Below are 17,500 nucleotides of genomic sequence, written 5' to 3'. Positions count from 1 at the left end.
AGAATGGAGACCACTACGTTGGTATCGGTTCATTCATCTGATGCTGCAGGCCACCGTAAACCTGTGTGTTTGAAAGATATTACGCACACAGCCTCTGGCATGGACACCGGGTTAGGAGCTGGTTGTGTATGCGTGTGTGTTCACGTGCGAGCGCGTGTATTCACGTGCGTGTGTGTGTGCGTTTCTTTTAGTAAATAAAGCTGTTGGGAGTCTAATTTTATGTAATGTGTATTCGTCCGTTTCTTATCTCTTGCTAGAGACGATGCTATTTGCCGTCGGAGGCGGTTAGCTAATGGATGTGTGGACGTTGCAGCTCGTTGAGTCATGCCTCTCGTATTAGTCTCCCCGCGGGGCTTCCCTTCTACGTGTCATTCCGAAGTCTTTGTAAAGGAGACTAAAACCCTGCTCACATACTTCAATATCACAAGTGATAAGTTGAACCTCAGCCAAGACCGGCCCGTTCGCCTCTCACACCGTGCTGCAGTGTGGAAAACAATGGCGGCTGCTTTCCATGACCTGCTGGGATGTTAGGGTTTTTTTCAAATTCGAAACCAAGCCAGTCAAGGTCAGTGTGTGTGTGTGTGTGTGTGTGTGTGTGTGTGTGTGTGTGTGTGTGTGTGTGTGTGTGTGTGTGTGTGTGTGTGTGTGTGTGTGTGTGTGTGTGTGTGTGTGCGTATGTCTGTGTCTGTCTTTGTGTGTGTTTTGTGTCCACAGGTTTCTTTGCTTTTTAAACTGTCGACACCAGCGGGGCTCAGACATATTCATGCATGATTAATTTGTCAGAATTGTGATTAGCCTTGTGAGACCATTTTTATTGGTTCAGGTTCTCTCTCTGCAGATCAGTCTGGCCTCAAGCCCATTGAAAGCCTATCACAAAATATATTAAATGATAGGACCAATCAGCGTTAAGGGGAGGGACTTTCCATTCTTCACGAATCACGGAGCACCACAGTAAGACATATTTAAAAAGCTATGGCAGCGCCTGAGGACAGATCATAACTTTTTTTATCTGCAACAGGCTGACTAATGATGTCATGAACATATGTTAGAAGATGCACTGAAGGCTTTTCTCATAGAAGATGCCTTCGCTTTACTTCAAACTGGATTAGGCGAGAGCAAAGGCAGCAAGAGTGTCACCTATTTACAAGTGAACATTTAATATGTCAAAGAAAACATTTGTAAATGTTTTTTTTCTAAAAATGTAAATAAATAATGAATAATAAATCACTTGAACTTGAATGAGCTGAAATCTTTCGCACAGGATTCAAGGTTTAAAGGCTAGGGCCCTAGATCAGTGAGACAGGACCGGGTCTGATCCACCAGGGGGGGTGACAGGCTAGGGCCCTAGATCAGTGAGACAGGACCGGGTCTGATCCACCAAGTGGGGGGACAGGCTAGGGCCCTAGATCAGTGAGACAGGACCGGGTCTGATCCACCAAGTGGGGGGACAGGCTAGGGCCCTAGATCAGTGAGACAGGACCGGGTCTGATCCACCAAGTGGGGGGACAGGCTAGGGCCCTAGATCAGTGAGACAGGACCGGGTCTGATCCACCAAGTGGGGGGACAGGCTAGGGCCCTAGATCAGTGAGACTGGACGGGTTCTGATACACTGTGGGTGGGACAAGCTTTTGTCCTGGTACAGCAAGACAGGCCGAGGGCAGCAGCGGGAGGGGGTTGTCTGTGATGGGAGATAAAGGCTGATCAGGCCGCGGCGTGCGGCCCGGTCCCCGCTGTCTGATGGAAGGTCTTATCACAGACAGAGACCCCAACCCCCTTATCGCACCTGCTGCGGCTGCCGCTATCTGCTCCCATGCTGGATTATCCCTGAAGGGCGAATCCTCACGCCTTCAATCACTGAGTTTATCATAAGGAGCCATCGCTGGCTACACAGCCACCACCGGCCAGAGAGAGAGAGAGAGGGAGAGAGAGAGAGAGAGAGAGAGAGAGAGAGAGAGAGAGAGAGAGAGAGAGAGAGAGAGAGAGGCGATGAGAGAGGTGGGAGAGGTGGCAGCAGGAATAGAGGATGAGGGTAGTGAGGGAAGGAAAGAAGGCAGCTGGAGGTGACGGCAAAGCTATTTCATGCGCTCTCTCTGACAATAAAAGGTATCAAAGGGCTGGAGTAGAGCCTTCCCTGATGACGGAGGGTGTTTGTGTGGAGGAGGCTGGTTCCCGCCTCAGAAGACCTGATGGCCAAAGGGATATGAGTTGAGTCGAGAACGAGGAGAAAAGTTCGAGGGAGAAAGAAGTGAAACGCTGATTGCTTTTTTTGTTTTGGGCTGTGCCTAAAAAAGGATTATTCACACTCTGCTCTGATTAATCGAGGTCTCCTGGCATTCCAAATCTACTATTAATCCATCACCATTGTATATGGCCTTCACTTTTTCTTTTGCCTTAATGTCTTACACATTTGTACTCATTTTTCCTTTGCAATGTTCAGGCACTCCTCAACTACCCTGCTATGTCAGTCCCTCCCTCTGGCTCGTGGGAAGTCTCTTTCGTGTGCTAGGTCGATGCCTGGAAGGTCAGAGGCTATCTTCTGTCTGTGATGAACACACCCTGACCCGTCAAGACCTGCGGCCCATCACTGTAATTAAGGGCTATATAAATAAAGTTGAGTGAAGACTAACGACCGCTGCCAGTTCTAGGTTCCGCCACAGGAAGGTCTAGGGGTTCGTTTGGGGAGCAGGGAATAGGGGGTACAACATGTTATTTCACCAAAAGAGGCATCGGCACTGTGGCTGAATTGATGACAACTTAATGTTCTTACTCACATCTCCTCCCACACATACACACACAGTGAAATACACACATAGACATACAGACACACGCAGACACACACAACAGAGACATGCTGACATAGACACACAGACACACGCACCCACACACGCACAAACACACTCGCACACACAAACACGCACACACACACACACACACGTTTCTAGTGTCCCCCTCACCCACAGAGAAGTTATTAGTGAGTGGAGAGCGAGGGGGGAGGAAGAGGACGGAGAGGGAGTGGGTGAGAAAGGGCCGGCTACATCACAGAGCCATAGGGCAACTTCATTAGCTTCACAGCCTCTTCCCCTCTCCCCTCGTCTCCCCCCCTCCCCCCTCCCCTCTGCCTCGTGGCGTGGGAGGGATATGATGGAGTCCATTTATTCGGTGCCCCAGACAAATGGAATTTCTCATTGCTTTGAAAATGGGTTTTTCTGTAGGATTTCTTTTTGATTAGCTCTGTCTTTGTTTGTTGTTTGTTTTATTTTGAGGGGCGCTGTGATTGGTGGTATTATAGCACCGGATTACAAATGTCTCGCGCTTGTTTGATAGTAATAGTGAGAATGAAATCTCTCCTTAGGGTGCGCTGTCTTGCAAATGTCAGCCACGCGGCGCAAACTCATTCCAGCGCTCATTGCAAAATTACACAAACGATGGATTCACTTTGTCTGGTCGTGTTACTCGTTGTGTACGACGACACATGTTCACTAAGCCCACGTCTTGACGCTGAAGTCATGCTTTGATTCCCAACCATTCATAACAGACATGTGTTTAACATGGCCATGGGGGGCTTGCTCTGATGATGAGAGGCCAAGACACGGCAGAAGAGAAACAGTGTGTGTGTGTGTGTGGTGGGGGGGTTATAGAACAAACCTACAAACCAGAGGGCTGATGGTTTAGCGCACCTTCCCTGGCCCTCACTCCTCCTGACACATCCTCCTCCTCCCTAGACGCTGGGGTCGTAATCTCCCTCTCCTGCCTTTTGTCTCTGTCTTCTCATTACCGTAGCCGTCTGCTAACCTCAAAGCCTCCTCTTCTACCGATGGCGTAAGATGTGCACATGAAAGGACCAAGCAGTGCACTGCTATCCTCTCTCATTCTCTTACTCGTTTGCTCCTCTGTGTCTTTCTCATTCTCTCTCGCTCTCGCTCTCCCTCTACCCCTCTGTCTCTTTCTCATCCCCCCTCTCTCTCTCTCTCTCTCTCTCTCTCTCTCTCTCTCTCTCTCTCTCGATGCATCCCTTCAATCCTCACTTCTATGCATCTGATCACCTTCTTCTAATTCAAAACAGACAAGGTGTCTCTTGGGTGAAGTCAGATGAAAGATGAACACACGAGCTGTTGTGCCTTTGTGTTCACGGACGTACATCGTTACATAACTCGCTCAGATCTTTCACTCTGTGCTCTTTGATATCCCTTAAAATGCTCTTAAATCCTGTGTTTTTGTTTTTCTCCTCATCCGTCCATCTCATCAGTTTCTCTGTATGTTTGATGTTTCCAGGTGTCAGATCGCTGTGTGGTGGCGCTGGTGCCCAAACAGACTTCCTCCTACAACATACCTCCGTCGGCCAGCATATCACGGAGCTCCATCAGCAGATACGGTAAGCTGTCCTCCCTTCTCTTAGCGCACCCTCAACACAATCAGCAGATATTACTGCATGCTAGCCAGCGTCAAAATCACATGACGGTGAAGGTCATGAGTTGCACTTTTAACACTGTACAAGTATACTGGACATAATGTGTTATGTTTTCAAGGAGTCAGTGAAGGAAAAAGAAAGTGTGAGAGAGATCTTTGCCGACCTTGTATTTTTGTTTCATGGTCCCCCCAGATATGGACAAACCACACCTTTTCATGTCTGAATGCTCTCGCTCTCTCTCTCCATCTGTCTCTCTCTCTCTCTCTCTCTCTCTCTCTCTCTCTCTCTCTCCCTCTCGCTCTCTCTCTCCATCTGTCTCTCTCTCTCTCTCTCTCTCTCTCTCTTTCTCTCTCTCTCTCTCTCTCTCTCTCTCTGAGAGAGTGAAATGGAGCTAGGGACAGAGAGAGACAGGTGGGGATGCGGGATGAGTGATGGGGTTGAACGCTTCATCTTTCTTGTACACACACACACACACACACACACACACACACACACACATACACACATACATGCATACATTCCCACCCACACGTTTACCCATAAGTGTGCGTGTAGCGTTAGTGCTGACATGCTGTTTAAGCTGTCTCGGCCCGTGGCTCCGAGTGGCTCCTGCTGCAGGGTGCTCCATCTGGCCGGCTGCCAGGCGCCCGCCACAGCGCCGCGGGGGGCCGCTCGCCCGCTAAGTATTCAGCCTAAATGATACTCACCCGTTTGGAAGAGGGGGAAGAAAAAGTGAGCACAGCCAATTGGAGGGAACGGGTTCTCCACTCTGCTGCTTCCTGTGAACGTCACACTGAACCCGGCTAACGGCTAACGTTACTAGCTACACGTGTGGTGGTTTAGTGCTGGAGAACCCGCAGATGGGATCTCACGGCAGGCACCCCCGCAATAATGGGTCACATCTGATCATCAGCGACAGAAGCTTCAGGGATGATTATGAAGCAGACACCAGCCTTGAGGGGCGGTGCGTGGAACCTCACTGGTCAGCTCTTGGATTCACATCCGTTTAACACTTCAGCACTTAGCGTCCTGCCTCCACTCAGTGTGCCAGCCGACCCTGCCCAGCCCGGCCCCGCGCCGCAATGCTCTGCCTCTGACGGGGGGCCGGGGGTGGGGGACGGAGACAGGGTGATGTGGAGGGATAGGGGAAGTGGAGGGGCCATGCCTGGATGGACTAAGTGGGACCCTGGAGGAGCCAATCGAAGGCAGTCAGTGGTGCTGAAGTTCGGATTTGAAGACTTATTCAAGACATATTGCTGTGTCAGCGACACACACACACACACACACACTCCGCCAGCCCTCCACGACTGCCTCAGGGCCCAGGTCTCCAGTGGCCGCTGCGGATGTGCAGGTTGGTCTTCGACCGGCGCGGTCTTAAGTGGTCGCCTGGTCGGCGGGGGGCTCGGGCGCGTGCTGCGCTGCCTTTGAAGCCGAGGTGAGGGGCAGATCGTCAGCGAGCCGGACTCCCCGGAGAGTCTGGAGACCCGGGGAGACACGGGGCCCTAATGAGGAGGACCTGGCGGCCGCCGCGGCATCATGCCCTGCTGTGAGAGGAGAACAGAGGACGGGTTGGAGGGGGGTGGAGGGAAGGGAGGAGGAGGAGGAGGAGGAGGAGGAGGAGGAGGACGGTCGGGTGTTTAACATATTAGGGCTCTTTTGATGCGTTGATTAGAGTGTGACACGTCAACGTGCTGCCGGAGCCGAGCCGAGCGTCGATGAAGAGACAATTATGAGGGCTTTGAAGAGGAGCCAGCCGTAGACCCAACGCGCACGAGGAGAGAAAGGAAGAATGCATAAAAAGGAAAAGGGAAAGAGAGAGAGATTGAAGATAATGATTTCATATGTGCACAATATCAAGGTGTTGGCCCACATTTCAGCCTCCAACAAATATCCACTGGATGTCATTTCCCCAAAGACCCCTTCTCCTCCTTATTGAGCCTGACAGTGAAATTATTTTCCTCTCCTCGCACATCAGACGGTGGAAACTAAAGCATACAAACTCAGCTTGCTAATGTGTTAATATCCAGAGGGGAAAATTACAGATTGAGTGTGTGTGTGTCTGTGTGTGTGTGTGTGTGTGTATGTGTGTGCGCATGCGTAAGCGTCTGTGTGGGTGATGGAGTGCTATGTGTGTGAGTGTGTGTTGTGTGTGTGTGTGTGTGTGTGTGTGTGTGTGTGTGTGTGTGTGTGTGTGTGTGTGTGTGTGTGTGTGTGTGTGTGTGTGTGCGTGTGCGTGTGTGCACGTGCGTAAGCGTCTGTGTGGGTGCTGGAGTGCTACGCGTGTGGGTGTGTGTGTGGGTGTGTCATCAGAAACAACAGCAGCACAAACAAGGCTAGCGTTAGCTCCGCTGACCTAGCCTCTTGTTCTCCTGCAGACTCCTCGTTCCGCTACACCGGGAGCCCCGACAGCCTGCGGTCCCGAGCCCCCATGATCACCCCCGACCTGGAGAGCGGGGTGAAGGTGTGGCACCTGGTGAAGAACCACGAGCACGGGGACCAGAAGGAGGGCGACCGCGGGAGCAAGATGGTCTCTGAGATCTACCTGACCAGGCTGCTGGCCACCAAGGTACGCCCCCAACAACTGTTTGGTAAAGTGTATTGAAAATAGCAATAGTGTGTCGCAAAACAGAGCTATACGGGCACATACTCGGCCACATAATAGGTCCCATACGGGCTAGGTTTATACTGTACTGAACATACTTTTTCCACAATTATGTGGATCAGAGATTATGCCTGATGATACAAATTGCTAATTTGTCAGATATAAGACACACCTTATTGTAGAAACGCGTGTTGAAACATGTGTGTGTGTGTGTGTGCCCCCTCCAGGGTACGCTGCAGAAGTTCGTGGACGACCTGTTCGAGACGCTGTTCAGCACGGTGCACCGTGGCAGCGCCCTGCCGCTCGCCATCAAGTACATGTTCGACTTCCTGGACGAGCAGGCCGACAAGCACGGCATCCACGACACGGACGTCCGGCACACCTGGAAGAGCAACTGGTGAGGGGGGGGGGGGGTCACAGGGTACCTCACTATACCATACCAAATACATGGCCCAATGATTTCGCCATACAGCGATTCTGCAGTAATCTATATATTGTTATACCATCCTATAGCGATACATCACGCTAAATGTCTAACGATTAATACAAGTGTATTGTGCTGGATTTCGCTCTTAATTCATGGTCAAAACTGAGTTTTTCATTGACTTGTGATGAAAACGTCACATGAATGTAGTTTCCTTCATTCATGTGTTGAGCGCCACCTCGAGGAGCAGGGAAATCTGTTTGGAGCGCCCTATTTGATCAATTTAATTATCAATATTTTGGGTGAATTTTTCTGTCTAACTCTTCAGGAATGTGGCATAAAAATGCTAAAATAAATTCTTAAAAATAAATAGAAAAAAAATATTGAAAAATGTTCTGTCTATATTTGGCACCAGTGTATCGATTCTTGTATCGCACGTAGAAGGGCAACGATATATCGCCGTATCCAAATGTTGTCCACCCCTACTACTGTGTGCTGCTACGCAGGCACATCCGCCCACACTGTTATCCTGCCCCACCCGTCTGAAGGTCATTCAGGTGCAGGTCGTTAGGCTGGAGGTCTACGGAGGGTCTTGCACCCTCGCCCCTCGATAGACCGGGTTTTTTTTAGTTTTGAGTATTTTTCAACATTCAACAGATATCTGGGCAGTACCCTTACAGCACACTCACAGACACACGGAGGTTGAACTCTTGCTCTGTTGCAGCCTCCCCCTGCGGTTCTGGGTGAACGTCATCAAGAACCCCCAGTTCGTGTTCGACATCCACAAGAGCAGCATCACGGACGCCTGCCTCTCGGTGGTGGCCCAGACCTTCATGGACTCCTGCTCCACCTCCGAGCACCGGCTGGGCAAGGACTCGCCCTCCAACAAGCTGCTCTATGCCAAGGACATCCCCAACTACAAGAGCTGGGTGGAGAGGTACGCAGAGCCCCCTAGCACGCACCCAACCCCCCAGGGGCCGGCCATGTGGGCCCCGGGGGCCCTGAGCATGCCCTTTTTCCCTATTTTACTTTTTTAGGCGAAAATACAAGATTATTTTTTTTAACTCTTCGTTTAAATTCTTCCCTTTACTACGTGAGTCCCCTCCCCGACTCCCCTCCGCTCTGGGGGAAGTGATTTACAACTCCCCTTAGACCGACTCCCTAATTAGATTCCGTGAAAGCGCTTCTTTCAAATGACTAATGGCGGGGGGGGAATGCAATGCATTGTTAATGCCACCACGTAAGAATATAAAACGGGCCCTGGATGCAGGATGGGGCTCTTCAAGAGGGACGGCTCAGCAGCTCTGTCTCCCTGGACCGTGTACTCAAGTGTCCGTCCGTCCCACCCCCAGGTACTACGCGGACATCAACCGCCTGCCCGCCATCAGCGACCAGGACATGAACGCCTACCTGGCGGAGCAGGCCCGGCTGCACTCCAACGAGTTCAACATGCTCAGCGCCCTCAACGAGATCTACTCCTACATCAGCAAGTACAGCGAGGAGGTGCGTGGGGTCCACTACACACACACACACACACACCACACGCACACTGTGGTGCACACCCACACCCACACGCACACTGTGGTGCACACCCACACCCACACCCACTGGTATGCATCCACAAACACATACACACAAACACACACAGACACACACATATATACACTCGTATACATCCACAAACACACATCCATATCCCAGGCACACACATACACTCTCACACACATGAACACGTATACACACAAGGCACTCACACACGCACCCCACACACGTGAACACTCACACACACTTATACTTACCTACTCACACAAACACAAAATGGTCCCATTCATGTTCTGTTTGTTACTCTTCTACTAAGTTACTCTTCTCTGAAGATGTGACAATAGACTGAAGTGTCTGTGTCTGTGTGTGTCTGTGTGGTGGGGTGTGTGTGGTGGGTGGGGGGGGGGGGGACAGAAGATGTGAGAGGCAGTGGACTGAGATGCACCTGCACGCTGGGCTTCAGATTAATAATAGATCAGTGTGAGGTGTGATGATGAAGAGGAGGAGGAGACGATGTAGAGACACCCTCTGAGTGTCATGAGAGGGGCCCCCCAGGAGGGCCGGGTGGGCGTCAGGTGGGCGGCGCTGTCTGCGACGGGACCGCCGCCAAACACATGAAAGTTCCCTCAGAAGGTTCTTGGTTCCGCCGCCGCCGCCGCCACCGCCGCCGGCCCTGGGAGGGACTCTGGGAGTTTGACGCCCTCTTATCTTCTCACCTCCTCTCCGAAGAGAGTGTAAACTGCATTAGTCTGCTAAATGTCCCCGGCTTTGAGGCCTGATGCTTCGTTAAGTATCCCAGCTATCATAGGATTGGAATTTGAATGTTTGGATCGATGTTGGTTTTTAATGAATTGCTTAAAGTTGATGATGATGTTGACTTCATGGATCGGGTTTCGAGGATGGATGGGAATTTTAAATGTTAGGAACTTAGGATCGATCTCTGGGATTTAATGTAATTGATCAGGAAGATTTAGCATGACTTAAAAAGTGAAGTAAATGCAGACGGATGAATGGCTCAGAAAGTGATGATCAAAGCACATTAAACGTTGAACGCGGTATATGGGGTGACATTGCGAAGAACCTAATGACATTTTGGTAGGTAATGATAAAGACAAGGCTTCCCTCCGGTATTTATTTTATTATTTTTCATGTTGTTTGATGCCGACATTAAAGGAGGGACCGTGCATGCTTGCGTCGCTCTGACACAGATGGGGTTCGACACGGCAGACAGCTGACACGGGCACACAGAGAGATCCCGTCTCAAACCCCTTTGAAGCAGCCTTGACAAACGCCACATTTACCCAGAGAGGCGATGTCACGAACGAGACGGGGAACGATTATTACACAGGATTGTCATACGCTGAGCCGTCAGCCTTTGATGAAATCTGATTCCCAAGATCTTTTCTTTATTTTTATATAAAGGAATAACGAAATAATAACACCCACTGCCACCTTCAAAGGAAATGTCCATTTAACCTTGGTTTAATTTCTTAACATCTTACACATTGTTTAAATGGCTCACTTCAGGATGTACAAAGTGGTGATTTCTGAGGTCTCTTGTTCATTGGACGTCTGAACCTTCTCCCTGCAGATCACCGCAGCGCTGGAGCAGGACGAGCAGGCCAGGAAACAGAGGCTGGCCTCTAAGGTGGGGCAGCTCATCGCCGCCATGTCCAAGGACAGCTGAGAACCACTGAGGCAGTAGGAGGAGGAGACCACGAACCAATAGAGAAACGAACGAATGGGAAGGGGCAGGGCCTCCACTTTTATCGGACCACGGGATCGGTCCGTCGGCCGTTGCTTGCCTCTGGTTGTCGCGGAGACAGAAACCAAAGGCCGAGCACCTGGGACCTATTTATTCACAGAACAGAAGGACTGCACACATTGCAACTGTTCTGTTTGGTTTCGTGTTTGATTGGTTGCCTGTTTTATCCTCATGACGGGGCAACTCCAGCTCCCACAGACTTCTGCTTGGGGGACCAAAAGACAGAGAATTTCATTGGTCCAGGTGCGAGTGATGTCATGAGGGCCGGACCTGGGCTCTGAACACGCACACTGGCCGCCACAGAGCTCCTCGTCTTTCGGTTGTTTTCATTTTCTTGTTGTTGACTTTGGTTTAACAGGAGGATGTTGAATATGTGGTGCGAGGAAAAGGCGGTTTGAAGCTGACGGAAATCAAAGACTGCGAGAAGGAAAGGAGAGATCAGACGACGTACTCTGCTTCGACAGTAGCTCAAATCTTCCTGTGAACCGCAGACAAAAAGAAATCCGCAAAACAAGTTGCGTGTCACGTTCCTAGGCAGAGATATTGCTTCTTCCTGAGTTCTTGTTATTATTTTAAATTTTTATTTTTCTACACGCACATTTAAATCTTATCGTTTGCATAAAAATAAATCGTCACAGGGTCCCAAAAGACTTGTTTAAAGATGTTGCTGGTATGTGGAGGCATGACGAGTAACCCCCCCCCCCTCCCTTCATCCTTCATGTTGGAACAGAAGAGGCGTTTCAAATGAAACAAAATATTAAAGAATAGGTCTGCTCTTTATTCAAATGACGCTGTACAGGAAATCACTGCATTCATCGTCATAGTATCACTTCCTTTGGAAAGCCCCCTCTTCAGGTCAACGTTCAGCTCGCTTGCTTTTGTGAGCTGAAGAGAATGATGAAGAGGATGAAGTAGAGGATGATGATGGTGACTACGATGACGAGCCAAAGACATCCGTCCTTGGCTCTCTACTTAGCAGTCCGACAATGTGTGTGCGTACGAGTGGCGAGCACGATGTATGTAGCCATCAGTCTGGAACCTCTCAGTTCGTTTTTGATTTCCTCGGGGCATTATCAACGGGCGGGGACCAATAGGCCTCTGGACGCGATTGGATTGACCTTCAACCAATCAGAGCAAAGCAACGTGTGACGTAGCGCCGAGCGATAATATGGCAAACACATCTTCTCAACAAAAGCTTTAAGTGCAGTGTATGTTCTTCATTTAGAGAAAATATTCCATCCGTTTGTTTAATAGCGTCGCGACAGCGGAGTGGAACAGGGCCGATGGAAAGTCCCCCATCGACCCTTCTCTGTACGGTATTCGTCTCAAACCCTCTCCGTGTAAGATAAAGGTTATGATTGGCCGAATCCAGGCCAGGTCAGCTGGAGATCAGTCTGAACGGGAGGGGGGCCAGACCAGGGCAAATCAAACATGGGCTGGCGGAGTCGCCAGGGTCCCAGGCTACCATGGATGTGAATGTAGAAATGTTTCCCTCATGTGTATCCACCCGTCCGTCCCCACTTAGCAAACAACACAAAACTGTGTTACGCCGCGTTCACACTGTACACGTCTGTTGACGGATGATAGAGGGCCTGTCTGATGTATGGGGGACGCGATCTGATTGGCCGACGGATCCGTCCCTGTCAGACAAGTTGAACATTTCTCAACAGTTTGACGCAGGCAACGAAGCCGACAGAACGGACGGACAAAGCATTTCGAGAGCGCCCCTTGCAAAGTCAATGGGAGCCGTCAACGGACGGATGCAGTGTGAATGCTGCGTTAGGCTGAGCTGGCTGCTTACGAGACGTTGCAGTAGCTAGTCGAATGAACACGTGCATCCTTGCTTTCCCAGGCCCGGTGCCCTCTACGACAGCACACCACTTATTATCCAAGCTCTGTGCTGGTGTCATATAGTCCAGCCTGTAACATTGTGTGTCATGGGGGGTTGTCTGCGATGTACACCGAGGAAACGACCGAGCAAAAGGCTGGTGTCCCCAATGCAACACCACCGCTGCTGGCTGCAGACCCCAACCCTCCGTCGTATAATCACTGTTTGTATTTCTCCAGGGGGGACCTAGTTAAGTACAGGTGTATTTTTGCATGCACAGTATCACACATTCAATGTTGTTGCTTTTCTTTTGAGGAATCCATCTTTGGCTTTTGTTTTAAAGTGCCAATGAGTCATGCTGTCTCCTTCGTTATCCCGAGGAGACGCTTGTGTACAGACGTTTCTCCCCAAGCCACTGCAAAATGTCTTTCGCACAGACAACAAGGACGAGAAAATACCTTTGTGGGCCTCATCGGACGAAAGTGCCAAAATACCCTGTTGCTTTTAAATTATTTACTCATGTGTCAAAATCGGTTTATGCTTTACAGAGGGAGCTAAGCCCTCGAACGCAGAGAGAGGGGGAGAATGTGAAGGTGGGAACTGGCATAACCGCAACAGATGAGATGCACATTGAGAAACTTCTGAAAGGTACGCGTTCCCCTCAGTGAAATATGCGGGACTGCAGAAGTCTGAAGTTCTTTGATTTGTTTTGTTCTAATGGTGACGAAGTCTTAAAGAGGACATCTAAAAAATAAAATAAAAAGCTTTGGCATGTGGTAGACAATTAGAAAGCTTACTTTGAAAACCAAACAGCCTCCAGCTGAGAGGTAACCAACTCTCCAACCTCATAGCTGGACGGCCATAAACTGTAGACGCCCATCTATACTCTGGCGATGTGATTTTGACAACTTTATCAGTTTGCTTGTCTTGCCAAACAAAGTTGCTGGAAGCAGGTCGTATCCACGGTGCTGACACCATACTCACGTACTGAGAGCATGTCCAACAACAGCAGAGGGGTGAAAGGTGCTCCTCCATTTCTCCGTGGCCTTAGAAATCTCCACCTCTTAACCCACTCTCGAACCGTGAACTCTTCCCCCGGCACTCGTCTGTCTGAGCTTAGCGTGGGAGATGGCGAAGCCCCCGGCCCAACGCCAGCGTTCGGAGCATGATAGATGTCAGATGAAGAAGGGAAGTCCGTCTGTCCGTTCGTCCTGGCCCACGTAGGACAATGCCTCGCTCAGCACTCGGCCTGTCTGAGCTGCTTTCAGAGAGGGGAGGCAGAGGGGGAGAAAGGGGGTAGAGGGAGGGAGAGAGAGGAGCCCTTTTAGTTCTAGCCTCCTGCTCATCTCTTTGAAGCTGCTCTTTGATCCGAGGCAGTTGGTTGTGCGCGATGTGATCAGGAGATAGAGGTGGAGCGGTGAGGGGAAGAGAAGAAGGGGAAAAACATCAAACTAGCAGCCAACGAAGTAGAATGTATTGCTGTGATTGACGTCTTTGACGGTGTCGAGCCAGTAGAGGGCAGCAGACGAGAGAGCAAGGCAGGATTGCGAGAGTGATGCCCCCTGCTTCCATTCACAGGACCCCCCCCCCCCCATCAGAGACACATATGCACATAAAAACATGACTTCTTCCTTTCGACAAAAGTGTCTTCCCAGTTTTAACAAAGACAGCTGTATCCTCATACCTCATATTGCTACGCACCAGTGATGCTCGTTGTTAATGATTATCCTTTTTATAGTTTGAACTGGACCTTGATGCCTTTTGTTTTTCTTCCTCCGGGGTCAGATGCGTGACTTCTGACCCCTCTGTTACCCACGTTGATTTGCCCGGTTCTCAGACTCTCAAACAGGATGAGATGCGTTTGTGAGTTATTTTTGTTTTTTTGCGTGGACACCATTTGTGTTGTTTTCGATTGCTACCATAATAATGTGTTATCTTGTTTGCTCTGCTATTCCATTCCACCATCTCATATTGTTTCTCTTAAACCACAGCTGAACGCAGTTTACATTTAGTTATATGTTCTTGTGAATGCAAAGTTTTTGCATACTTAAAATGTTCATGCTGTCCGCCTTTATGATCTGGGATTATAACATCCAGTGAAGACAAAGGTTTGAAAAAATAAAAGGTTTATGTTTACTATTTCTGCCACGCAGAACTTATTTTTGCCAGCCAGAGTGTTACGGATAAAGTTTATTTTAAATTTAATTTTAATTTTGTTTTTTTTCCTTGAAGTTTGTGCACTTTTCCTGAACTCTGGTGTTATGTTACACAACACGGAGACACCGTGTCATGGCCTGGCTCGCGTCTGTCATTCCTGAAAGAAAAACAAATACCTTTGTTTGCTATTTTTTTCTTTTGATTTAATGCATCTGACGGACGAATTGAAACGTCGACCAACATATTACTCTCAAGTCAAACAGTCACTACGATAATCCTTCCATATAAACACATTGTAGACAAATCCCTTTGTAGACACTGGAGTTCTGTAAAATAGTAATTACTGAAAATAATGATGATGATGATGATGATGATGATAATAATAATAATAATGGCTGTCTGTTATCGTTGTTTTATAATAAAAAAAAAAGTGTTGTGAAAATTGTAAGAAAGTTAAAGTATTTAAAAAAGGTTGTTATTGTTTTTTTATTTTGCTTTGGTTTTGTTATTCTTAATATATTATTGTGTACTTATTGTAAATATGAAGCACACCTATTTTGCAAGCCAAGGATTAACTTTGTACCGTTGTTATATATAAATAAACTTTGCTGGTTAAAAATTGCATAGAGCCAAAATTTTGTTTCATGTCATAATTTCTTTGTCAAAAACAGTAAGCCTCTATTAATGTCCAATCAACATCACGATATGAAACCTTACACAAATAAGTCGGACATAATCCCTTAAATCCATTACTGTCACAGTAGCCTGCACCCCAACATAGTTCTAGACTCTGCTTTCGTAAATGGTAAATGGACTTCATTTATACAGCGCTTTTTTAACTTATGGCCACTCAAAGCACTTTACCATATTGCCTAACATTCACCCATTAATGCACAAATTCACTCACCGACGGGCGACAGCCAGCTCGCCTGGAGCAGTCAGGGTGAGGTGTCTTGCTCAGGGACACCTCGACAAGCTAGGAGGAGCCGGGGATCGAACCCGCAACCTTCCCACCCGCTCTACCTCCTGAGCCACATGCCTCTTAGTGACTGAAGTCTAAACCCATTAGCCACTCGCTAGCCACTCACTAGCCACCCCCCTCCCCCACCTGATCACGTCTCAGCCCTATGGAGCCCCTGGCCTTCTCCTCCATGCCTTAAAGCTCTGCACCCTGTTCTTCCGATCCTTTCTACTCCATCAAATAGTCCCTCTCAAACCCTCCAGCCCCAGGCAGACTTCAAATGAAACAAGCAATGGCTGTGATGTTTCTCTGCATCGTCAAACGAACAAACCCTACACATCCCAACACACAGCTTACACCTGCAATACAACACAAAGCCTACACCTACATCACACCACATAGCTTACACCTACATCACAACACATAGCTTACCACTACATCACAACACATAGCTTACACCTACATCACAACACATAGCTTACACCTACATTTAAAAACATAGCTTACACCTGCAATGCAACACAAAGCCTACACCTACATCACAACACATAGCTTACACCTACATCACAACACATAGCTTACACCAACATTTGAAAACATAGCTTACACCTGCAATACAACACAAAGCCTACACCTACATCACAACACATAGCTTACACCTACATTACAACACAAAGCTTACACCTGCATTACAACACAAGCCTAGCCTACACACTTCTTTCCAAAGCAACATCCAAGTTGGGCTGAAAAGGTCAGAGCGTATACCAATCAATATTAGCGTTGGTACCATCATTAAAGTGTTCCCCCTCAGTCGGGCACCGCTGGGGCTGGGGTAACATTTGTCGTCATATCAATCTATCTGTCCATGTTTTTCATGCAGCATTAATTTCCCTGAGGTAACAGGTGCTTTCCCTCAGAACGACAGCTGAATATCAACACATACATATCTTTATATATATATATATATATATATATATATATATATATATATATATATATATATATATATATATATATATGTATATAAATATACATATATATATATACATATAGATATATTTCTTAGCCTAGCTTTCACTGCTGTCCACTTCCTCGGCTTCACCTCTGTTTCACCGGCGGTAATCACAGTGCCTCCCAGTGTTCAGTGTCTCAGACAGAATGTTATTAGGCCGTGTTGTTTTCATCTGACAGAATCCACATCACCGTCGTCATCATCCTCCCACTAAACTCCCTTACCTGTTGCCCTCAATGTAATTAAAGTGACGGTAAATCTTAATCAGTGCTCATCTATATGCAGTCAACACCCATTCATTCTGATGCTCATCACGCCCAGCCCGCCAGCTCCCCTGGCTGGGTAAATGTGGATAATGAAGCGCACCAGAAGTGGACCGCACTGCTCTTTTCTGTTTGGTGCAGACCTGCAGTTATTAATGCTCTGAACTTCCAGAAACATCCATCTTCACAGCGGCTGTAGGTATCAGTTAGAGCTATTATTTGAGTCTAATTGGTTAGAAATAGCCAAATCCATCCGTAAGCTACTTGTGAGTGAGACGCGCTGTGAGAATATCAAGTTTCGAGCTGACTGCATCTTCCTCTGTGTCAGCCGATTCAGAATACAGAATGATCCCGGCAAAATTCTGACCAATCAGGGCACCTCTCCCCTGATTGATTCAGGGACTTCTTGCCTGTCAATCACATGTGCTTTGATTGCAAAACATCTCAATGGCGGAGAAACTCGGGAGCGAGCAGAAAGGGACGATTTTTGTTTCATGTTTCAACACGTCTTCTGCTCTGCTCTCTCTCTCTCTCTCTC

General features: G+C 48.4%; 1 protein-coding gene across 1 annotated transcript in view; it reads left to right on the top strand.

The window, feature by feature from the left end:
- Positions 1-10,971, top strand: part of plxna2 (plexin A2) — a 188,233-nt gene extending 177,262 nt beyond the window's left edge. Inside the window, exons 27-32 of the mRNA XM_030369078.1 lie at positions 4,273-4,372; positions 6,784-6,974; positions 7,238-7,407; positions 8,159-8,371; positions 8,787-8,937; positions 10,568-10,971. Coding sequence (XP_030224938.1) covers positions 4,273-4,372; positions 6,784-6,974; positions 7,238-7,407; positions 8,159-8,371; positions 8,787-8,937; positions 10,568-10,663 — 921 coding nt within the window. The 3' untranslated portion in view covers positions 10,664-10,971. The remainder of the gene's footprint in view (positions 1-4,272; positions 4,373-6,783; positions 6,975-7,237; positions 7,408-8,158; positions 8,372-8,786; positions 8,938-10,567) is intronic.
- The last annotated feature ends 6,529 nt before the right edge of the window (positions 10,972-17,500 follow it).

This window comes from Gadus morhua, chromosome 1, assembly GCF_902167405.1.
Source record: "Gadus morhua chromosome 1, gadMor3.0, whole genome shotgun sequence".
Lineage (NCBI taxonomy): Eukaryota > Metazoa > Chordata > Actinopteri > Gadiformes > Gadidae > Gadus > Gadus morhua.
The sequence above is the reverse complement of the archived record's forward strand: the minus strand, read 5'-3'. Positions and strand labels throughout refer to the sequence as shown.